The sequence below is a fragment of the Monodelphis domestica genome, chromosome 3 (assembly GCF_027887165.1).
Source record: "Monodelphis domestica isolate mMonDom1 chromosome 3, mMonDom1.pri, whole genome shotgun sequence".
NCBI classification, from domain to species: Eukaryota; Metazoa; Chordata; class Mammalia; order Didelphimorphia; family Didelphidae; genus Monodelphis; species Monodelphis domestica.
Window position 1 is genome coordinate 397,435,396 of NC_077229.1, and position 21,080 is coordinate 397,456,475.

Here is a 21,080-nt window from a genome sequence, read left to right on the forward strand (position 1 = left end):
AATTTAAAAATGTAGCCCTCATATCATTTGGCTCATTCTACTAAAATATAATTTCAGGTCTTTGGCGAGAATGGTGCAGGTATAATTCAATTTGAGGAATATCTGTGTTCCTAAAAAATTTGATGTAAATTGAATTCCTGTAAGTTGAATGATAGTTTAGTTAGTGTAGCTTGCTATTTAATGAGATTCTGTTATGAATCCTTTTGTGAAATAGTGACTTTTGTCACTATATATATATATATATATGCATATATATATATATATAAATGAGTAATCATCTGCTAATCTGAGGCAGTATGGTATGGAAAGAGCAATGAACTGAGAGGCCCTGCCTGGGTTCTGATCCCAACTCACTTATGTAATGGCAATAGCTTATACCTGGAACAACACATTTAACCTCTTTGGGTCTAAGGTTCCTCATACATAAATTGATGAGAGTAAGAATGAACTCCAAGGAACTCAAATTCTCTGATCTTTGATAAAAATAACTTCCATGTTTGCAACACTTTAAGATTTTTATCTCATTTAATCATCACAAACCTTGCAAAGCAGGTAAGATTTGTTTTTATACTTATTTAGAAGATGAAGGTCCAAGAAAGGTGAAATAAGTATCTGTCCCAGTCTTCCTGATTTCAAATTCTCTGTTCTAGCCATTATAATTTCCTTTCAATCTATATTTAGTATAGTATCTAAAGCAAAGTATATTTGTACCCTTGAGTATTTAGATAATGGCCAATGATTTTTCTGAATATCTTGTATCTCTGAAAGCCATTTACTTCTTTTCCAGGGTGGTATTTATGTCTTTACCCTGCTGGACCACTTTGCAGCAGGGACATCTATTCTTTTTGGAGTACTCATTGAAGCCATTGGGGTTGCATGGTTTTATGGTAAGGAAAGATTCCACATATTATGGAGGTATTATATGATTGGGAATGGGTCAGGAAAGCCAGTTTCCCTGAGTTCTTTGAGACCAACCCTGAGTTCCCTTCAGCAGGTTTATTAATTATACTCATATTTTCTTTTTTTTCCTTTTAAACATTATTTTATTTGGTCATTTTCAAGCATTATTCATTGGAAAAAAAGATCATTTTCTTTTCCTCCCCCCCTCCCACCACCCCACCTATAGCTGATGCGTGATTCCACTGGGTATCATATGTGTCCTTGATTCGAACCCATTTCCATGTTGTTGGTATTTGCATTAGGGTGTTCATTTAGAGTCTCTCCTCAATCATATACCCTCAACCCCTATAGTCATGCAATTGCTTTTCCTCGGTGTTTCAATTGGAACTGTACAAGGGTCTATTATGAATTTATTCTTGCTTGTCCTCTGCTTGTGGATAGTGTTTTTTTCTCCATTATCCCTGCAGATTGTTCAGGGACATTGCGTTGAAACTAATGGAGAAGTCCATCACCTTCCATTGTACCACAGTGTATCAGTCTCTGTGTACAATGTTTTCCTGGTTCTGCTCCTTTCGCTCTGCATCACTTCCTGGAGGTTGTTCCAGTCCCCATGGAATTCCTCCACTTTATTATTCCTTTGAGCACAATAGTATTCCATCACCAACATATACCACAATTTGTTCAGCCATTCCCCAGTTTAAGGGCATCCCCTCATTTTCCAATTTTTGGCCACCACAAAGAGTGCAGCTATGAATATTCTTGTACAAGTCTTTTTCCTTATTATCTTTTTGGGGTACAAACCTATATACTCATATTTTCATTGACAAAGATAACCTAAAGATCCAATAAATATTAGTTCATGAAATCTCAATTCTGCCTCCCTAGAATATGATGAAGTGGAGACCTGACAATGGTTTGGTTAGATTTGGTGGATATAAATAGGCAGACTAGTCAAGGCGCGCGCGCACACACACACACACACACACACATGAATCTACTACATTGATCAAATTTCCCACATAATTATTGAGTTTCCACTGACTTTGTGCTATGAAAGTAGTCTAAATATGTTTCCAAGTATGTTTTTTTAGGAAAATGTAATTATAATACTGAAGGAAACTTGGAGGTGATAAATATCAAAAGAGTGAGTTTAAAAGCTCTTATTTATTAACTCTAAGATAGCTTGGATGTGCTTTCATAGTAACCCCTAGCTTACAATTTAAAACCCCTCACCAAGATCTCACAGTTTTGACCTCAAACAGGCAGGCTTCATGAAGTCTTGGTGGTCTTTCTATAATTAATTATATCTATAATTCAGGTTTGCCTCTGAATTTATCTTTCACAATTCCTCAAAAAGTTTCTCAGCACCCTTTCATCAGCCTTCCAAGGCATAAGACATAGAATGAGTTATTAATAAGCAAAAAATACAGAAAATATTTGTGTCTGATTGAAACTAGATGACTCAGTGGATTGAGAGCCAGGTCTAGAGATGGGAAGCCCTAGGTTCAAATGTGGCCTTAGACACTTCCTCTCTGTTTGACCCTGGCCAAGTCATTTAATTCTCATTGCCTAGTCCTTACTACTTTCTCCCTTAGGACCAACATACAGTATTGATACTAAGTCAGAAGGTAAAGCTTTAAAAAAAAGAAGAAAAGAAAAGACTTGGATCTGAGCTCATAATCAACCCAGAAAAAACTCCCCTCTGTGGGGACCCACATATAGACTTGGGGTATCAGACTGATTTGAAGCCTCCCCAAGTAAGGAAAATAAATATTCCAAATTAAGAAATTTATTCTTTGGTTGAACCCCTTTCCCAAAAGATTTCTGTACTATCTCTAGGCTTGTGATGCCATCCTGGGTTTCTGAGAAAAGAGATATGAGAAAAAAAACTTTGGGTCCCTCCAGAATTAATTCTTCTGCCCTGGATCTGCCCAGGCTTCATGACTCAGTGCCAGTGAGAGACACAGTTTGGGTTTTCTCCTTTTCTTTGTGGCTCTATGCCTCATTGTGCTTCAGTTATTCTGTGATTGCCTCCAGTCCCCCACCCCCTGCCAGCATCATTCTCTTTGGGGCCCTCATGTAGGAATTAGTGACAAGGTCTTATCACTCTGTTGCACTATTAGTACAGCATCTGTAGGTGCCATCTGCTTCCAACTGTCTGGCTTTCTCAAGGAGAATTACAGCTCTTTTCCCGAATCACTGTCTCTGGGTTTAGTTAACAAATATCCAGTTCTTTTGTTATCCAGAAGCTGGCAGACAAATGGACCCCTAAACAGCTGGTTCACCTGATTTGTGTGATCCCCAGAACTCACTCTTGCTCAAGTTAGATGATTGCATTCTTCTCACTTCTCCCCAGACACAGGGTATATAGTCAATTGACTGCCTCCTCAACCTTCAACCTTTTTGAGTTTAGGTAGAAACACTTGCACCCTCCTTTCCAATTGCTTTTCCAGTTCCCTTCATCTCCAACCTCCACTTGGCCTCAATCATATGTTTTACCCTGATGCTACAGGAAGCATCAAGAAAATGCTAGAAATATCCAAGGGGAAGGAGATACCTGGAACCTCCAGTGAATTATCCCACAACTACTGGGATTCCAGTGGTTCATGCCCCCATTACAATTCTATTAGTGAAACAGATTTTTTAATATAAGAAAAATAACAGAAAATAGCCTCTTTTGCTTTCAAGTGACTTTCCTTCTCTCTGACTTCCTTAAACAATCCAGTTTCTTCATTTTCCTTTTAGTCCATAGAGTGTGTATAAAGTTAAAAAATTCTTGCATGTTTCAACAAAATAAATATAGTTTCTGAATAATAGTCAGAAAGTAGACCAGAATCAGATTAAAACAGTTCCCACTAGAAAAGTGTTTCTGATTCCCCCCATATTTCAAGGACAAAAAATGTCACAATAAGATAACAACATTTATAGTTTGGAAAATGTGTTTTGAATGTGTAGGTCAATAAAAATGGCCAAAAGTTGTTTTCTTTCTTCTTCCTATTCCCTTCATCTTCTCCTCCTCCTCCTCCTCCTCCTCCTCCTCCTCTGCCTCCTCCTCCTTCTTCTTCTTCCTGTTCTTTCTTATTCTTCCTTTTCTTCCTGTTCTTTCTTCTTCTCTCTCATAAAAATAAATATGCTTGACATTTAGTGACATTTTCTAATTCTACAATAATTAATATTCATATTTGGGAATGAAATAACTTTTAATCTTATCTTAAGCTGAGCACTTAGTATGGTGCCCAGCAAGTACTTAACGAATATTTGTAAATTGATTAATTGACCAGAAATGTCTTCATTTGAAAAAGAGTGCTTGAATATGGGCAGTATTTTTTTTTTTGGCTACAAAACATCACCTAGACTTACTATTTGTGAATAGTATATTTCTATATTAACTCAATAAACTTTTCTGTAGTTTATCATGCTATCAATTGGTAAATTCAGAACACTCCAAATGGGCTCCACCACACAAGGTCCCTTAAAGTCTGGTGTGCCTTTAGCAAGCACCCCACATTAATAAGACCCTAAATACATTAAAGAATCAGGCCTATTATACATATTCTAATTGCACCTGAGCCAGTGGGAAGTCTATGAATGATTGATTAGGTAAATACATGATGCAGACATATTGAGGCCATGTGCCTAGGGTGTTTCTTTTTCACTTTCCACCATAAAACAACAAGAGAAAAATTCTTGCCAAAAGGTATAATTCTAGATGTTAAATCCACTAAAGTTGCTTCATCTTATCAATATTTATCTAGGCAAAATGTTTTTTTCTTAGCATATAGCAACCATAATTTAAAATTATGACCCAATTTAGAATATCTAAAAGAAATGTAGGATTGTTAATTATGTGAATTTACTGCTTTGATTAGAATATAAGAACATTATAGGATATAAGAGATAGGACCAGTAAACACCAAAAACTCTACATACTTCTAAATCTAGGACTTCTTGATAATGACCCAAGTGGCAAGTCTGGGATCTCCAAAAAGACCCACGAATATTCCTTCTACTATGCCTGAGATTCTTATCATCAGCTAATCCTTGTAATAAAGCTATGATGAAAAATAAATGTTATTATAGAGAGAATGCATTAAGATATTAATACCTCAGTTTGAATTATGAATGGTTAGTCACTTACACTTAATTTAATCTCATCAATGATCACAGTGGATATGAATGTGGAATCATGGTAAGTATCCACTTTGGTTTGATTGGAGCCCTCTGAAGGCATCTGGAATTCCATCCCTGATTAACCTCAGCTAAATTCTTCTGACAGCTGCCATCTGACCCATAATCTTGAATGGGTGTTACAGTTTAGATGACTCAATCACTGATGGGATTTCATTAATGGAAAGGGACATGAAACAGGTAAGATTTAATGTGGGGAGAGATGAAGAAAAAATCTAGCATGTAGGCCCTTCCCTATGGGATCCCACAGGGCTGGCCCAAGGGAACTTGTGATGAGCATTAGGGTTCTGAAGTCCTGTAAAGGGTAGGGATGGCAATGAAAGGGTAGAAGAAAATATAGCAAAGAATTTGAACAGGGGCTAAAGATAGCATTTGCTTATTTCACAGTTTTGCTTCAGAGTTGAACCTGTGAGATCAAATCATTATACTGCCTCTCAGAGAAGGAATGAAAAACCAAGTGACACTTTCAGAGGGGATCTTGGAAACTGGTGCTAAAAATCTCTAGATAAAGTGGTTTGGGCAGAAAAAAAATGTACTGAAGAGTCTCATAACCACAAGCTGATTTATTTCTGAGTCATCTGTTCCAACTCAATTCATAAAGAGATCCCTGAAAATGTGGTTGGCCTTAGACCATCCCCATTCAAGACCTCTCTGCAAGACTCAAGATGGTAGGTCATATGGCAGCTGTCAGAAGAGTTTAGCTTAGATTTAGTCAAGGATGGGGTCCCACTTGCCTTGAGAGGGCCCCAACTAAAGTGAACAGTTATCATGACCCCAAATTCATATTCACTGATCATGGATGGGCTCCAGAGTGTCTCATGATGATGTCCTTGATAATTGGATGTTGTTGTTTTTTTTCTCTTTTTTAGGGGTTGGTCAGTTCAGTGATGACATTAAACAAATGATCGGTCGGAGACCTGGCTTGTATTGGAGGCTTTGCTGGAAGTTTGTCAGCCCCTGTTTTCTTTTGGTAAAATAATATTCTTTTAATTTTTCAAAGGATAAAAGGATGATTTGTGACTTTTTTCACTCTTCACTAGTCTATCAGTCTTTTTTACCTTTTTCATTACTTTCCACAAACAGACATATTCCTTGTGCTTTTAAAAAGAAGTTGTAGGGGAAAGAGAATTTAGAGACCCAGTAGACCCAGGTCCTAGGTCTCATGCTGGATTTATAATCTTGGGTGAATGATTTAGCTTCTCTGAGCCTCAGTTTCTTCCTCCATAAAATGAACACATCAGAATAAATAATTTCTAAAGTTCCTACAAACCCTCAGATTGTCTATTAAGAATACTGAAGAAATTTGGAATATATTATAAATAAGAGTTAGGAGGGATTTTTTTGAAAGCAGGGAATTTATAGATTGAATTGGTCATGTTTTCCTTTAATGATTTATCCTGAAATGGTTCAGGAGTAGTATTTTTTAAAGGTCCTACCACCTGGATTCTTCTGTGATGTTATTTTTCCAATTTCTTCCCTTTGAACTTACGTAGAATATAGATTTTTAAATCTTTTTTTTTAACCCCTACTGTCTGTCTTAGAATTGATATGGCTCCAAGGCAGAAGAGTGGTAAGGATTAGGCAATTTAGATTAAGTGACTCATCTAGAATCATACAGCTAGGAAGTGTCTGAGGCCAGACTTTAACCCAGGTCTTTCTGACTTTCAATCCATTAGCCACCTAGGTGCCCCTAGATTTTTAAATCTTAAGGGATTACTTTCCTAATCTGGCAAGCTTGTTTAGTAGTTACTGGCCATACCCTTACTATTTCTGTCCTCACTCATTTTAGGTCAGAAATGACTGATACTGAACTATCATTGGGGAAGAGATAAGAGTAGGACAGTACCTAAGACATACTCATTTAAGATCAAAATAAAAGAATTTATATCTCCAAAATAGGCCATAATAAACCAGAAAAATCACTCTCTAATGCAGAAATAACTCTTAAAAACTCAACACCTTATCATTTCCCTTTGTCAGGGCAGGTTAGTTCCCATGGTTTCACCATGATTATAATGAAGTAAAAGGTCATTGGTTCAATCCTTGTTCTGTCCAGTTTGATTTATGCAAATAGCAAAATGCTTTTATCCTCTGCTGTCCTGTGTAGTTCTAACCCTGGTCTAGCCAGTGGTCACAAAGGAGGGTCACAATAGAGGGTAAATGAGTCAGTGTAAACCTGTCAACATTATGAAAATTACTCAAATCATATTCTGCTAATGAGTCAGTAGGCTTGCTTTTTGTAAGCTATTTATTGTCACCTAAATACTCAGCACCACACTAAATTCTTGGGGAGCTTAAAGGAGAGTTCTTACACACTTTCTGGGAAGATAAAATTAACATATTTGAAGCAATTAGGAAACAACTCAGAACAAGGATTGTCTTTGACTCTGTGTCCCCCATAGAACTTTACATATTATTACCATGTTCAGAGTGTGTATCCAATAAGTATATATGAGAGAATGGATGAATGAATATTATGGAATACTTTGTGTGATGTTGGTTCAGAGACAAGTTAATTTTACTTCTAAAATGGTGACCATTAAGGCAATTTCATTAAAAGTGATCTCATTTAAAACCATATTACAATTAGTGGACCAATTCTAAACTTCTCCCATGCCCTCATTTTAAGAGTTCAAAAGAAAAATTAAATACTCCTAAAACTTCTCACCTGAAATTCCTTTCCCTTTTTATTAGCTCTCCTCTGTATTTCTCAATCTAAAATTTTAAAATATGATGATTTTGACTCACAGAGCTTTTCTATCACCTTTCAAAATTAATCCTTCAGTATTTGAGAAGATGTTTTTGAGACTTATTTGAAATCAGGGAGATCTTCTCTTGTGAATGATAGAGTTCAGGTCACACTTCAGAGGGTTTTGGAAAGCCTCATAGGATGAATTTAACAACTCTTCATTTCCAAAATTTAGAAGAAATCATTATTATTTTTCTCTTCATAGTCATTTATCACAAAATTTTGAACCCATGGTCAGTAGGAATACCACGTTCTTTAATGATATGATTATTGTGGTAGAGAGGAAGATAAATCATTATTATTATTCTATATTTATTATAATTATTTTTGTGGCTGATATTTGAGATTTTCTAAAAATTGAATTTATTGCAAATGGTATACATATGGAACAAGGCTCTCCCAGATGGTTTTTCTGACTTCAATCAGAGTACAATTGCAACTCGTCTGAAAGATAATTGACACCATATCAAAGCTGTGTGACATGTGAAATTATAGCCCTGTTGAAAACAGTTTTTTCATAAATGTAGTGCTTAATGAGTAACTAGTCAAATGAACCAAGTTGTTACAATAACAACTGATGTGAAATTCAGATGTACCCCAACCTCATCTCTCCAGAACATAGCCAAGTACAAGGAAGTAAGCCAAAACAGCTTTTGACCAGCCAAAATAAATAGTACAAAATCCAAGTACTAAAATCCATGCACGCTACTCCCAAACAAGCTCCCCAAGCTCTAATTTACATTTACATCACTCTGAAAACATATGCTATAGAACAGCTACTTAGTGTGAAGCAAAGAGCCCTAGACTGGAGATCAAAAGACTTAGATTCAAATCCCAGTCTGTCACTTCTAAGCTGTGTCTTTGGCTAAATCACTTAACTATCATGAATGTCAGTTTCTTCATCTGTTAAATGAGATTAAATATAGTTCGCATAGTAGAAAGCATGCTAGACTTGGAGTCAGCAAGGACTTGACTTCAAACTCTGTTTCTGACATTAGCTGTGCAACCATAGGTCAGTCTTCTAACCTCTCTGAGCTTCAGTGTCCTATTTGTAAAATGTAAAATTTGTAAAATTTTCCATTTCATAGGTATACACTATTCTGTGCCATCATAAAGGACCTGCGTGCTTGACTAATTTTCCTATTTTTTCATTATTTTAAGATTTTATAAATAACTTTCTATGCATTTGAAAAATTGATTCATATATAGATTGCTTGAATAAGTAGTCATTAAGAAATGAGCAGCAAAAAGATATTTTATTTGTAAATAATATTTAAATTGATAGTTTTTTTTATTTTTGCATCATCTTTATTTCTTACTATATCTCTTCTCCTTCCTATCTTAATGTATCTTTTCTCCTCCTCCCACCCAGAGAGCCATTTCTTATAAGAGATTTGAAAAGAAAAGGGAAAAAGCAGATCAGAAAAACTAGCCAGAATATAATGTGAAGGCGGCAGCTGGGTAGCTCAGTGGATTGAGAGCCAGGCCTAGAGATTAGGAGGTCTTAGGTTCAAATCTGGCCTCAGACACTTCCCAGCTGTGTGACCCTGGTCAAGTCACTTAACCTGTATTGCCTAGCCCTTGCCAATCAATACACAGTATTGATTCCAAGATGGAAGGTAGGGGTTTAAAAAAAAAAAGAATATGATGTGAATCTGACAGCATAGATAATGTTCCATATTCTTGGTCCCCCAACACTACAAAGAAGGGAGTAGAGCATGTTTTCTCTCTTCTTCAGGAACAAATTAGTCAATTATAAGCATACAGTGAGTGGTTGGTTTTAATTTGTACAAAGGATTTTTAATTGAATAATGACATGATTATTTTTTAATTTTTTTAAGGAAAAAATCTAATACTTCTAGCAAGTAAAGTGATTTTCCTCTGCTAAATAATCAATTACTAAGGCAGCATGGCTTATTGGATAGAGTTCTGATCTTGGATCAGGCTAACCAAATTCCAATGAGTATAGCTATGTGATTATGGGCAAGTCACTGTCACATAATCTCTTTGATCTCAGTTTCCTAATCTGTAGAATGGGGCTATAACAATACCTGAAATATTTTCCCCCACCCCCAGAATTGTTAGGAGATTCAAATGAGATAGTATGTATAAAGCATTTTATGTACTTTACAAGGGGAAAGCCAGCTATTATATTTTTCCAGTGCTTTGTTCATGGTAGGCAATTAATAAATGCTAGTTGAATTGAACCAAATTGGTCATCTCTTGACTTTTTCTCTCTCCCTCCACTGTTTTCAGTTTGTAGTAGTCGTCAGCATTGTTACATTCAGACCACCCAACTATGGAACATACATCTTTCCAGACTGGGCCAACGTGGTAGGCTGGATAATCGCCACTTCTTCCATGGCAATGGTACCAATTTATGCCACCTATAAATTCTGCAGCTTACCTGGATCTTTTCGTGAGGTGTGTATTTGGTTTAGGACACCTTGGATGCATTCCAAAAATGTCTATGATGTGACTTAATATCTTAATATCTGTTGTCAAGGAAAATAGATGAAAGAGACGATAGTTACCATGATAAAAAAGAGAAGGGAATGCTCATGAAGGGGGAAAATATGGGGTGTGTACGTTGTGTATTTACACCTCTTTGTGCACACATTTGTGTACATAGGCATACACATATGTATTATACATGCATGCATGATGTCTGTATATTCACATACATGCAACCATCTGCCCATCTTTATATATAAAATGAATTCAGCAGTGCTGGTAAAGATGGACAGATGGTTGAATATACATGGCAGTGGGGATGGAGGAAAGATGGTCACCACCTCACCCTCTAGTAAGGCAAGTGGTTTGGCAAAGACTGAAAAATAGTTGAGAAACATTGGTCTAGAAAATTGTTTATGTGCAATTCTTCAACAAATATTGGCCTAATAATCAGGAGGAAAATGGATTCTAATCCTGGTTCTGACAGTCTATATTCTTGGGTAAATTACTCAACTTCTCTGGACTTTAACTATTGAACAGAATGGATCCAGTGATCTCAAAGACCTTTTTCATTTCTAAAATTCTTTGAACACATAATTCTTAGGAAAGAAAAAAAAATCAAGGCCCAATATTCTCTTTAAAGAGATATGAAACCCATCTTAATAAACAGGAAGATTAGAAATTCTTAGAAATAATTCTGAGTTTTCATGCTGTGTATTTCAAGGAAATTGTTGAAATTGTAATGAGCATTGGAAGAATGTTACTCAACATCACTGCTGAGAAGTGTCTCGAGGAGAGAAGGAATGGGGGAAATGAGGGGTAAGAGAGGTAATGACTTCAGGGACCTCTTTAAAATTCCATTGTGCTTCCCATGAGGCTTAGATCTATTTTATAAATATTAAAACTATAATTTAGTTCCTCAAAGGTTAATTTTTTAGTTACTTTAACCAACAGCTGTGATGTTTTGTGACTTTCATTTCATTGAACTACTTTGAAGTTTTATTAGAAGAACAAAATGAAAGTTTCAGGGCACAGAGTTGTTTGAAGCAAGCATTTCCCAGTCACTAATGCAAGCACCAGTTCTGGTTTGTAGCATGTACCAGTCTATAAAACATTTATAGCTAAAAGCTCTTCTTAAAAACTGCTAAAAAGCAGCTAGGCAGCTCAGTGGATAGAGAGCTAGGTCTAGAGATGGGAGTCCCTGGGTTCAAATGTGATCTCAGACACTTCCTAGCTGTGTGACCCTGAGCAAGTCACTTTACCTCCATTGCCTAGTCCTTCCTGCTCTTCTGTCTTGGAATCAATACTTAATATTGATTCTAAGATGGAAGGGAAAGGTTTAAAAATCTATGAACTCCCTTTAAAAATGTGTTTCTTCCTTCTCTATGAATCCTGCTTCTCCTATTCCTGACTTCTTTCTCTTCTTGGGTCCTCTGTCATTATACCTATACACAAACACATACTCCATTGAAGAAGCCCTAAAATGAAGCCAAAATGGGGAAGGAATAAAACAATGTAAAAATTGGATATTTTGCTAAATCAAGGGATAGTCAGAGTTGGGAAACACTGATCTAGAGTAGCTAGAGTACTATCTTAGGAACATAAAGACTATTTATGACATTTGACTACCTATCTACCTGTCTTTATTTATGATATTTGTGTATCACTCATCTCACATTTTTCCTTTTCCTGCTAATATTCATGAATAAATAAGTATAGAAACATTACTGTAGTAAGAGAAAACAAAAGAAAGAAATGGCTATTTTACAGTCATTCATAGTGTAGGGAGGGAAATATCCAAACAAATAACACTGAATTGTTGATTTTAAAAGCACTTTGTATATCCAAAAGTTAAATGCCATAATTCTGCATGATTTCGATGAATGACAAGCATTATAGCTTGAAAAATTGAGCTTCAGGAAGGTCAAATCCAAGATTATTCAGCAATTAGAAGTAAACCTTTGGATTTAAGAACCTGCCATCCTTGGATCTGTTTAGCAAGGGAAGTCACTGTCAAACCACATCTGGTTTTGCTAGGAAAGAAGGGAGAACAATTGCTTCTCCCTCAAAAGTCTAAGGTTTTAACAAGGCAGCTGTCATTTGCAAAGAGATATATAAGGGGAAAGTTGGAAAAACCTTTATAAAGTTTTAGCAAATGGAAGTATCTATAACCAGTTTTTTTATAATGTACAGTGCTCTCCAGTATATAGCATTTCTCTGATTTTGAGCTCAAGAACCCTTGCCCAGAAAAAAAGCAATCAGATAGACTAGGCAGATTGTAGTAGATAGTAGGGAGGTCTTTTGAATTCTTCTAATGACCTGCAGCTCTTTCTACAAAAAATCTAATTATTGATCAATCTGTTAATTGCTTTGTTTGCTTTCAATATGTTTTAGGCCTATTAATTTACAGGGATTTATATGAGAATCTTGACAATATTGATTGCAACCTCTCAGCCAAGAGATGTGAGGATTTTTAAACAAAATATCTGGAGAAAGTTGTGTGTAAATCAAAGTTTTGAGTCCCTAATAATAGAATTTTAGGTGAGTAGGGAAAGCATTGTGGAACAGAAGTCATGATTTTCGGCTACATGAATAGTTATTTGTCTTGTTCACACAAGTACTAAATCATAATAGAAAATGTTTCACTTTGCCTATGAAATGAAGAAAAGCCAATGTGATTTCTTACACTTGTAAAAATCTTAATGGAAGTTAAAAAGACAGGTAGCAGGAAGGGCTAATATTAAACAGAGTGGGTTGAGTGGTAGAAGGAAATAGTTCCATCAGCCCTGGAAGTAGAGGGCCTGCAAACTGATAAACCACTAAACTATTTCTGTGAAGCTGACATTCTACTAATTTGATCTCTTCATAATTTCAGTAGTAATCTTCTGTTTGCCTTTTCAAGAAAAACATTGGTATAAGCAATATCCCAATTTCAATATCATTTCAAACCTGGATATCTTCTACTGCTAACTAGAATCTTCCATGGATTTGTTTCAGAAACTAGCTTACGCCATCACTCCTGAGAAAGAACATGGCCTGGTAGAGAATGGGGAAGTGCGTCAATTCACTGTAAGTAAATACTGCTTGGGGGGAGAATTTTTTAACCTTGGTCAGTGGCAGAAATTTCACTGTCTCCTGACCCTGAGCATGTACTGATTCAAAGAGCAACATCTCTGCTGACTTTCTTTAGAAAATAAAAAAATTAAATTAAAAAACCCTTAGTTTCTGTCTTAGTAACAACTCTAAGAAATAAGGTCAAGGGCTAGGCAATAGGGCTAAGTGAATTAACCAGAATCACATAGCTAGGAAGGGCCTGAGGCCATATTTGAACCCAGGTCCTCCTGATTCCAGACCTAGAACTCCATTCACTGTGTCACCCAACTTCCCTCCTATTGATGTTCATGAGATACTACTGATGAAAGCATCCATCGCCTAGTGGCCCACTTTCTAGTGACAAATTTATTCACAGCTAGGCAAAGTCCATCATTTGGCATGTACCCAAAGCCTTTCTGCCTTGGGAGGACCTGTCAGAACTTGTGCCTTTGAGAACCCTTCATCACCTCTAAGCTTTCCATCATGAGGCATCAGTTTAGAGGGGACTAGGATTATGCATTAAATTCACAAAAGTATATTTATTGGAGATCAAAGACTGATAAAATTCCTGTAAATGGATATGTAGTGACCGAATTTCAGCTGTATAGAGTAGAATGTAATCCCCTTATCTAAATGACATGCTTTAATGCTCACCTATGCAAGCAAATAAGTTGTACATATAATGAATATGTCAGATGAGAAATACACCAAATCAGAGTTACAGAACATCTTGTTGGAATCATTTAAACGTGTAATAATAGCTGTACCAATTAGAAAGAGCAATGACCTAACTTGCTAATTATTGAGAAACTTTCCATTCCTATCATTAGAGGAACAATTCTGGGCAGTTTAAACTCAGGAAATTGACTCTGTTATTGCCTTGACTTAAACACTCCATTTTAGCCCCTTGAGAGAAGCTGCTGTAATGCATCTGAGTTAGAGGCAGCACTAGGACACGTGTCACTCTGGTGGGCTTTTAATATTTAAGACAGAATGCACACAGATGCCACCCTCCTGACTCCAGAGATAGCCCTTTTTGGGTTAAACTCCTTTCAGTCAAAGCAAGAATTTTTCTCCACGTCTATTCTGTAATTAAGGCATGAGAGGTTGAATATATATTCCATAGAGATCTGGGTGTTACATAAAGAGAAAATACACCATCTCTGTGTTTTCCATGGCTACTACTTTAGCGCTACTTTAGTCAAAGCAGCTAGATGGTACAGTGGATGGAGTTTCATGCCTGGAATCAAGAAGACTGAGTTCAAATTTAGCTTCAAACATGCACCAGCTATAAGACCTTGGCCAAGTCATTTAACCTCTGACTCAATTCCCTCAAGTGTAGAATGGGAAAAATAAAAGCAACTACCTCTCAGAATTACGATAAGGATCAATGAAAATAACACGTGTAAAGCACTTAGCACAATACCTGACATCTAGTAGATGCTCTTTAAATGCTAGCCATTGTTAACTGTGCAAGCACTGATTTACCAGGGTCCTGACTTTGTAGTTGTTGTCAAACGATTTAGGTTCAAAATTAGACCAAACCAAGTACTGCTATAATAATAGGGTATGACATGTCACTTGAAGCCTAAATAGCTATTTATTCAAATGCATCAGTCTCAAGAAACTGAAAGAGGACAGCAAATTTTTTTTTATTTTAATCCATAAAATCAAGATAGAGACATAGATTTTCAACCCCTCCTGTTATCTGATTGTGGATTTAGATAGAAATTCTTTCAAGTTCTAAATCCTAAAATCACAGGCATAGAAAGATTAACTGGCCAGCCCTTGTCACTTGACTAGATGAAACAAAATGGGATCAAGAACTATTATCTGATCTTTATAGAAACCCTGTGAAATAAGAGGTATTATTATCCTTATGTTCCAGATGAGGCAACTGAGCCTCAAACAGGTAATTTGTAATGATGCTAATGAAATGTTAGAGATGGGATCGATCCAAATACAGGTCTGTATTCTTTATTACAAATCCAGAATCCTAGCCACTACACAACACCACCTCCTATACCATACCATCAGCCAGCTAGGTGGTGTTACAGATAGAGTAGTTGGCCTGGAATCAGAAAGTCTTGAGTTCAAATGTGACCTCAGTTGCTGTATGAACCTGGACAAGTCACTTAATATCTATCATCCTCAGCCTCCCAATCTGTAAAATGGGAATTGTGTTATTGTGAGGATCACATAAGATATTTATAAAGTTCTTCACCAAATCTTAAAAGAACTATATAGGGGACAGCTAGGTGACTCAATGAATAGAGAGTCAGACCTGGAAACAGAAGGTCCTGGGTTCATATCTGACCTCAGACATTTCCTAGCTGTGTGACCCTGGGCAAGTCACTTGACCCCCATTGCCTAGCCCTTACTACTCTTCTGCCTTAGAACCAATACACAGTAGGTATATAAGGTAAGGGTTAAAAAAAAAAACAGAAGGAAAGGGGTTTTTTAAGTACTATAGAAGTGCTAGTATTTGTTATATCTAATTAACATTATATATAAAATTAATAATATAGCCTTATTATCAGCCACTTTCTTATGATATATGCCTTAAAATACACTAGTGGTTCTCAAAATGTGGTCTAGGGGCCAGTGTTTGTATAGGAGGTTCTCCCAAATGATCCAAGGAATGCTCCGGGAATCAGCTTTAGAGCTGGAAGGGACCTTGGAAGTCATCTAGTCTAACACCCTCTGTTTGTAGAAAAGGAAACTAAGACCAGGAAAGATTAAACGACTCATCCGAGCTCACAGAGGTAGTAAGGAGTCTATTGTCACAAGTTTGGAATGAGTGTCTCTATCCTTTGTTTATAAAGTAATAACAAAGAACATTTCCATAACACTTCTTATAGGTATGAACACACATATATGTAATAAAAATAAACCTATATTTATATGTACATGTATATGTTTGTGAAGGTATAAAACATCATTTGTGCAATGAATGAACAGATTCCCTCATTGTTAGTTCATCAAAAATAACGCTGGTCTTCCCATTTCTTTCAGCTGTATGGCACTGGCATTCTGTGCCAGGCCTAACCCACATCAGGATATTATTTCTGGCTGGGGGGTTAAATGCAATGAGACACTTCTAGATGATAACATGCAATTAAAAACTTTAGTAATCATAAGACATTTAAAAGATGTAACTTCTAGGGGCAGCTAGGTAGCACAGTGGATAGAGAACAGACCTAGAAACAGGAGGTCCTGAGTTCAAATCTGAGCTGAAACACTTCTTTACTATATGATCCTGGGCAAGTTACTTAACCCAGTCACCTAACCCTTACAGCTCTTCTGCCTTGGAATCAATCCCTAGTATCTTCAAAGACAGAAGGTACGGGTTTTTAAAAAAAGTATAGCTCCTAGTTTTAAAAAATATAAAAATACTACTCTCCTCCACTTCCATAATAACTGTGCCAAAGAACCACAGTAGGTCAAGAAAAAATTCCTAACATGTAGTAGGAGCTTTGTGACACCAATGCCCCCTGAGGCTAGCTGGGCTTTTTATACTTTCAGTTGTAAGGACATCAAATAGCCTCATCACCCTCTTAAAGGATCAGCCCAGTCTACTGCTCCCCTGAGTTGATGTCCAGGGAGGACACTGGATGAAGTCACTGAAAAAGGAAGGGAAGAGAGGAAAAGAAAGGGAGACTGGAGAAAGACGAGAGTCAGGGCAGCTCCTGCCTGGCAAAGGGAGTGTGGATGCAATCCTATCCTCACCTGTGCTCTGACAGGACTCTCTGGTCCCTCTTTCTCAGTGAAGACCCCTCATATCCCACTCAACAGAGTCACAAAACAATAGAGTTCTACCACACTTGGGCAAGGCCCTTCAACTCTTTGATCCTCAATATCCTCAACTGTGGGGTGAGGGGATTGAGCTGGTATGCTGGAGCCAGCTTCTACCACCTAATCAATCCTCACATTTTCAATGTGAACTTGTGACATCTTGAGAATACTACAAACCAGGGCTTGATGTTTTGTTGATTGTCTAGATTTAAGAAAGTGATGGAGAAAATTTTAATAATGCAAATTAAACGTGAAAGTATGTAGTGGGTCCTTTTAATTCTGGAGAACTAGTTGTTAAATATTTACTAGCACTTCTCTGATTAGATCCCTTTTAGATTCAATATTTTATGATTTTATGATGAATCTTCTTTTGCATTTGCCAAGTAGAAGCAGAGATAGGGAAAGTGAATAGAAGGGGGCTAAGTGACCCATTGAATATTTTATTTTCTATTTAGTTTGTTTTTTACATTAAAATAACCAACTAACTCTCTCTCTCCCTTCTGTTAGCCCATTAGATTTCATCATTTGACAGATATATATGTATGTACACACACATATATAATAACTATGTCTGACTTATTTCTATTTGTCAGTTTTGATGGTTTACAGACTAAAAATGATTTATAGAACAAATGATTTGTAGACTAAAAAGATTGAGAAATACTTCCATACTCTCCTTAAAATCCCTATATAAAGAAAGTGCTGTTCAATGTATCAATGGAGATCCATTTTCTCTTTTTCCAGCTCCGCCATTGGCTAATGGTATAGAGCAATATGAAGAAAGAAGGAAATGTGAAAATTAGCTATGGGAAAGAATGTGAATGAAGAACCAAATCATGAACTAATGGAGAAAGAAAGGCTCTTTTTATTATATAACCTCTTCTTTACTGAAAAGCAAAAAAAGGAAGAAAAAAAGGCTTTTCTCTTCTGACTGTTTACACAGTGTCTACACCAACGGATAAGTTGTCATTGTCCTGTACTGGTTAAATATAGCATACAATTAGTGTGGTGAGTTCTTTGGTTCAAATGCTCAATCATTACTAGGAGGAAAGAATAAATCACTTAATGCTATTCATGCAGAACCTTTCCCTAAAATCACATGTAAAGTAACAGGAATATAACCTGCAGCATCTAGTTCGTGGCATTTCATTTGGAAATGGCATGAATTTGGAGAGAAAGGAATGCCCTAATCAGTAGCTAGCAGGTACATGCCATGCTGCAAATTTGAGTATCTCTCATCGACTTCCTAGATGACTTCTTCTCACCTACAGAAATCAACTATTCCATTTCGTTTAATTGTAGAGAATGTGAAACAAAAAAAATAATTCTCAATTTTAGAGCACTTTAAAGATCTCTAGTTAAAAGTTAAGGCTACAAAATAAGAATTATGATTGTGTATAATATATAACAGTGGTATGTTAGGAGAATTTCATGGTCACACGTGCTAAATATGATCAGGGATAAAAATTTTTTTTCATTTAGTTGAGAGAAAAAGGTACGCTGAATTAGTTTTATACAGCTTTATACCTGGTGGGTTGGGGAATCCAGAACAATCCATTACAACTTGGATCAGAACTCAGTTGACATAGCAGTAAGTAATATTCACTGAGCATCCTTATGGACACAGCAAAACAGAGTTTCTGGACCAGAAGGGGTATGCATTTGCAAATACAGGTACAGCTATGTGAATCTCACAGCTGTGTATCATTATAAGGACATCGAATTATGAAGTTGCTAGCCAGTCTATGCCCTGTTATACAATATAGCAAGGAACACTTTCTGGAACATTAACCATCTACATAAATGCGTGTCTCAATTTCCCAAAAACAGCTCCAATTCAGACATGGGATTCCATCTTTGATTGATACATTCCTTGCATGTCTGTCTTTGTAACAGTAATGTTACCATGTCGCAGGCTTTAATTTGCTGATGGAATGAGACAAAATTTTGAAATGCCACATAAATACATTTCACCTTTTGGGCTTATTGATTCAAAAATGCTGTATGTACTATTTCAGCTTGATTAATGAAGCCTGTCTGAAATTATGACTTTGTTGTCTTTCAGAGGTGAAGTAAAAATCATTAGTTGACACTGAGTGTCAAGATTCTACCAAGAAACACAGAATAGCACAACTCATAGTTTATCTTTTCAATGTATCTGACAGTTTCTTTTTTTTTAACTGAGCTATCTGCTGAAAGATTTATACCTGACAGCTCAGAAATACATTTTTTTCTTCCATTGCAGAAACAGTAATTTTACTCAGATCCATTTCTTTTCTTTTCATTTGTATGGTTTTTTATCATGTCTGAGTTAACCAACCCTCGATTCATCTTCATAGGAGATTTGAGACAGGTTGCAGGGAAAACTATAAGGGACTGGGAGATGCCTTATGATCTAGCCATGCACAACAAAGCTAGAGCTCATATAATTCATGTTGAATGAATCCAAGAGTTCTTAACCTTTTTGTGTCACAGACCCCTTTTGCAGTCTGGCGAGGCCTTCAGATCCCTTCTCAGAATATTATTAAATGCATACAATAAAATACACAGGATTACAAAGGAAATCAATTATAGTGAAATAAAGTTATCAAAATATTTTTTCAAAGTTAATGGAATTCAACAGCCCCTATTCTGTTGTCACAATTCACATCATAGGATATCATATCACATCTAAACCACAAATGAAAACTTCATTCAGAGATCTATAAGAAAAAAGTCAATTACTCTTAAAGAGGAATATATTCATATACTATAAGTACATAAAAACAAGCAATCCTAGTATAAATCTGAAATAGGACATATAGTAGAGAATTTGAACTAAGCCAAAAGGCATGAATTCTAGTTTCTGCTTTATCTTTAGCTATCCTGTGAACTCTTAACAAGTCATAACTAGAGTTTTGCCTGTCTGATATAGGACAAGTACCTCTCAGAGTTGTGAGAACCAAATAACTTACTTGTATGCCCATTATTCATTGATCTGTGAATAGACCTGGATGCTAACACAATGTTAAATGTTGAACATGTTACCCTAGAATTAGAAATGAAAAAAAAACCTTTCTATTAAAAATATTTTATTCTAGTGAAGATAGAGAGAGGGAAGGAAGGAAGGAGAAAAGGAAGGGAGGAAGAAAGGAAGGAAAGGAAGAAGGAAACAATGAAGGAAGGAAGGAAGGATCATAAACAGCTTTGATTTAAGGCTAAAGGTAATTGTCATTGATTTTATTTATTTTAAAAACACACATTGAACAACAATACTTATTTTAATATTAGGAGAATGTTTTTAGAAATCAGATTAAGTATATGATGTGTCTGGTGAGTCTAAAAGTTTAGCACTTATTATGACTGCTTCTAATCCTTAGTTATTTAAATGTCTATTACAAGAGTTTCTCATGATAGAAGTTTTTCAAGAATTTTTGGGCATCATAGTGTGACATTTCCCATGGAAGGAATATGTGTATCATTATTATAAGCACATGCCAAAAGCTTTTGAGTCTATGTCATCATACAAGGACTTGTACAATATTGAAAATTGAGGTGCTGTTAATGAATGTGGAAAATACCAATGATTTCCTTTTAAAGCATCTTCTAGTTTTGTCTCACCTGTGGATTTCCAAATCCATTAGTCTATTTCCCAGATGTCTAATGCATGTGGAAGATGAAGTCTGACCAATGCCTGTAGAACTTTGTGTGACGTCAGTTTGTTATGTACAACTTTGTTTTATGCTTGTGGTAGAGGGGAATCCAGTTTATATATTCTTCTCAATTTTAAGTTGTTTCTGTGTATTTTATGTAGAAAATTTGATGTCTTAAATGTCGATACATGTTTCACTACTCAATAAATATCTTGTATGGGTCACTACTAACAATAAAACTCTAAGTCGGAAAAGCGACCTTAGGAAAA

The 21,080-nt window shown here is 36.1% G+C and overlaps 1 protein-coding gene across 1 annotated transcript in view; it reads left to right on the plus strand.

Annotated features, from left to right (window-relative positions):
* The window catches only part of SLC6A3 (solute carrier family 6 member 3), a 97,681-nt gene extending 76,601 nt beyond the window's left edge, over positions 1-21,080 (plus strand). Inside the window, exons 11-15 of the mRNA XM_001369509.4 lie at positions 788-887; positions 5,958-6,058; positions 10,094-10,261; positions 13,289-13,360; positions 17,924-21,080. Coding sequence (XP_001369546.2) covers positions 788-887; positions 5,958-6,058; positions 10,094-10,261; positions 13,289-13,360; positions 17,924-17,947 — 465 coding nt within the window. The 3' untranslated portion in view covers positions 17,948-21,080. The remainder of the gene's footprint in view (positions 1-787; positions 888-5,957; positions 6,059-10,093; positions 10,262-13,288; positions 13,361-17,923) is intronic.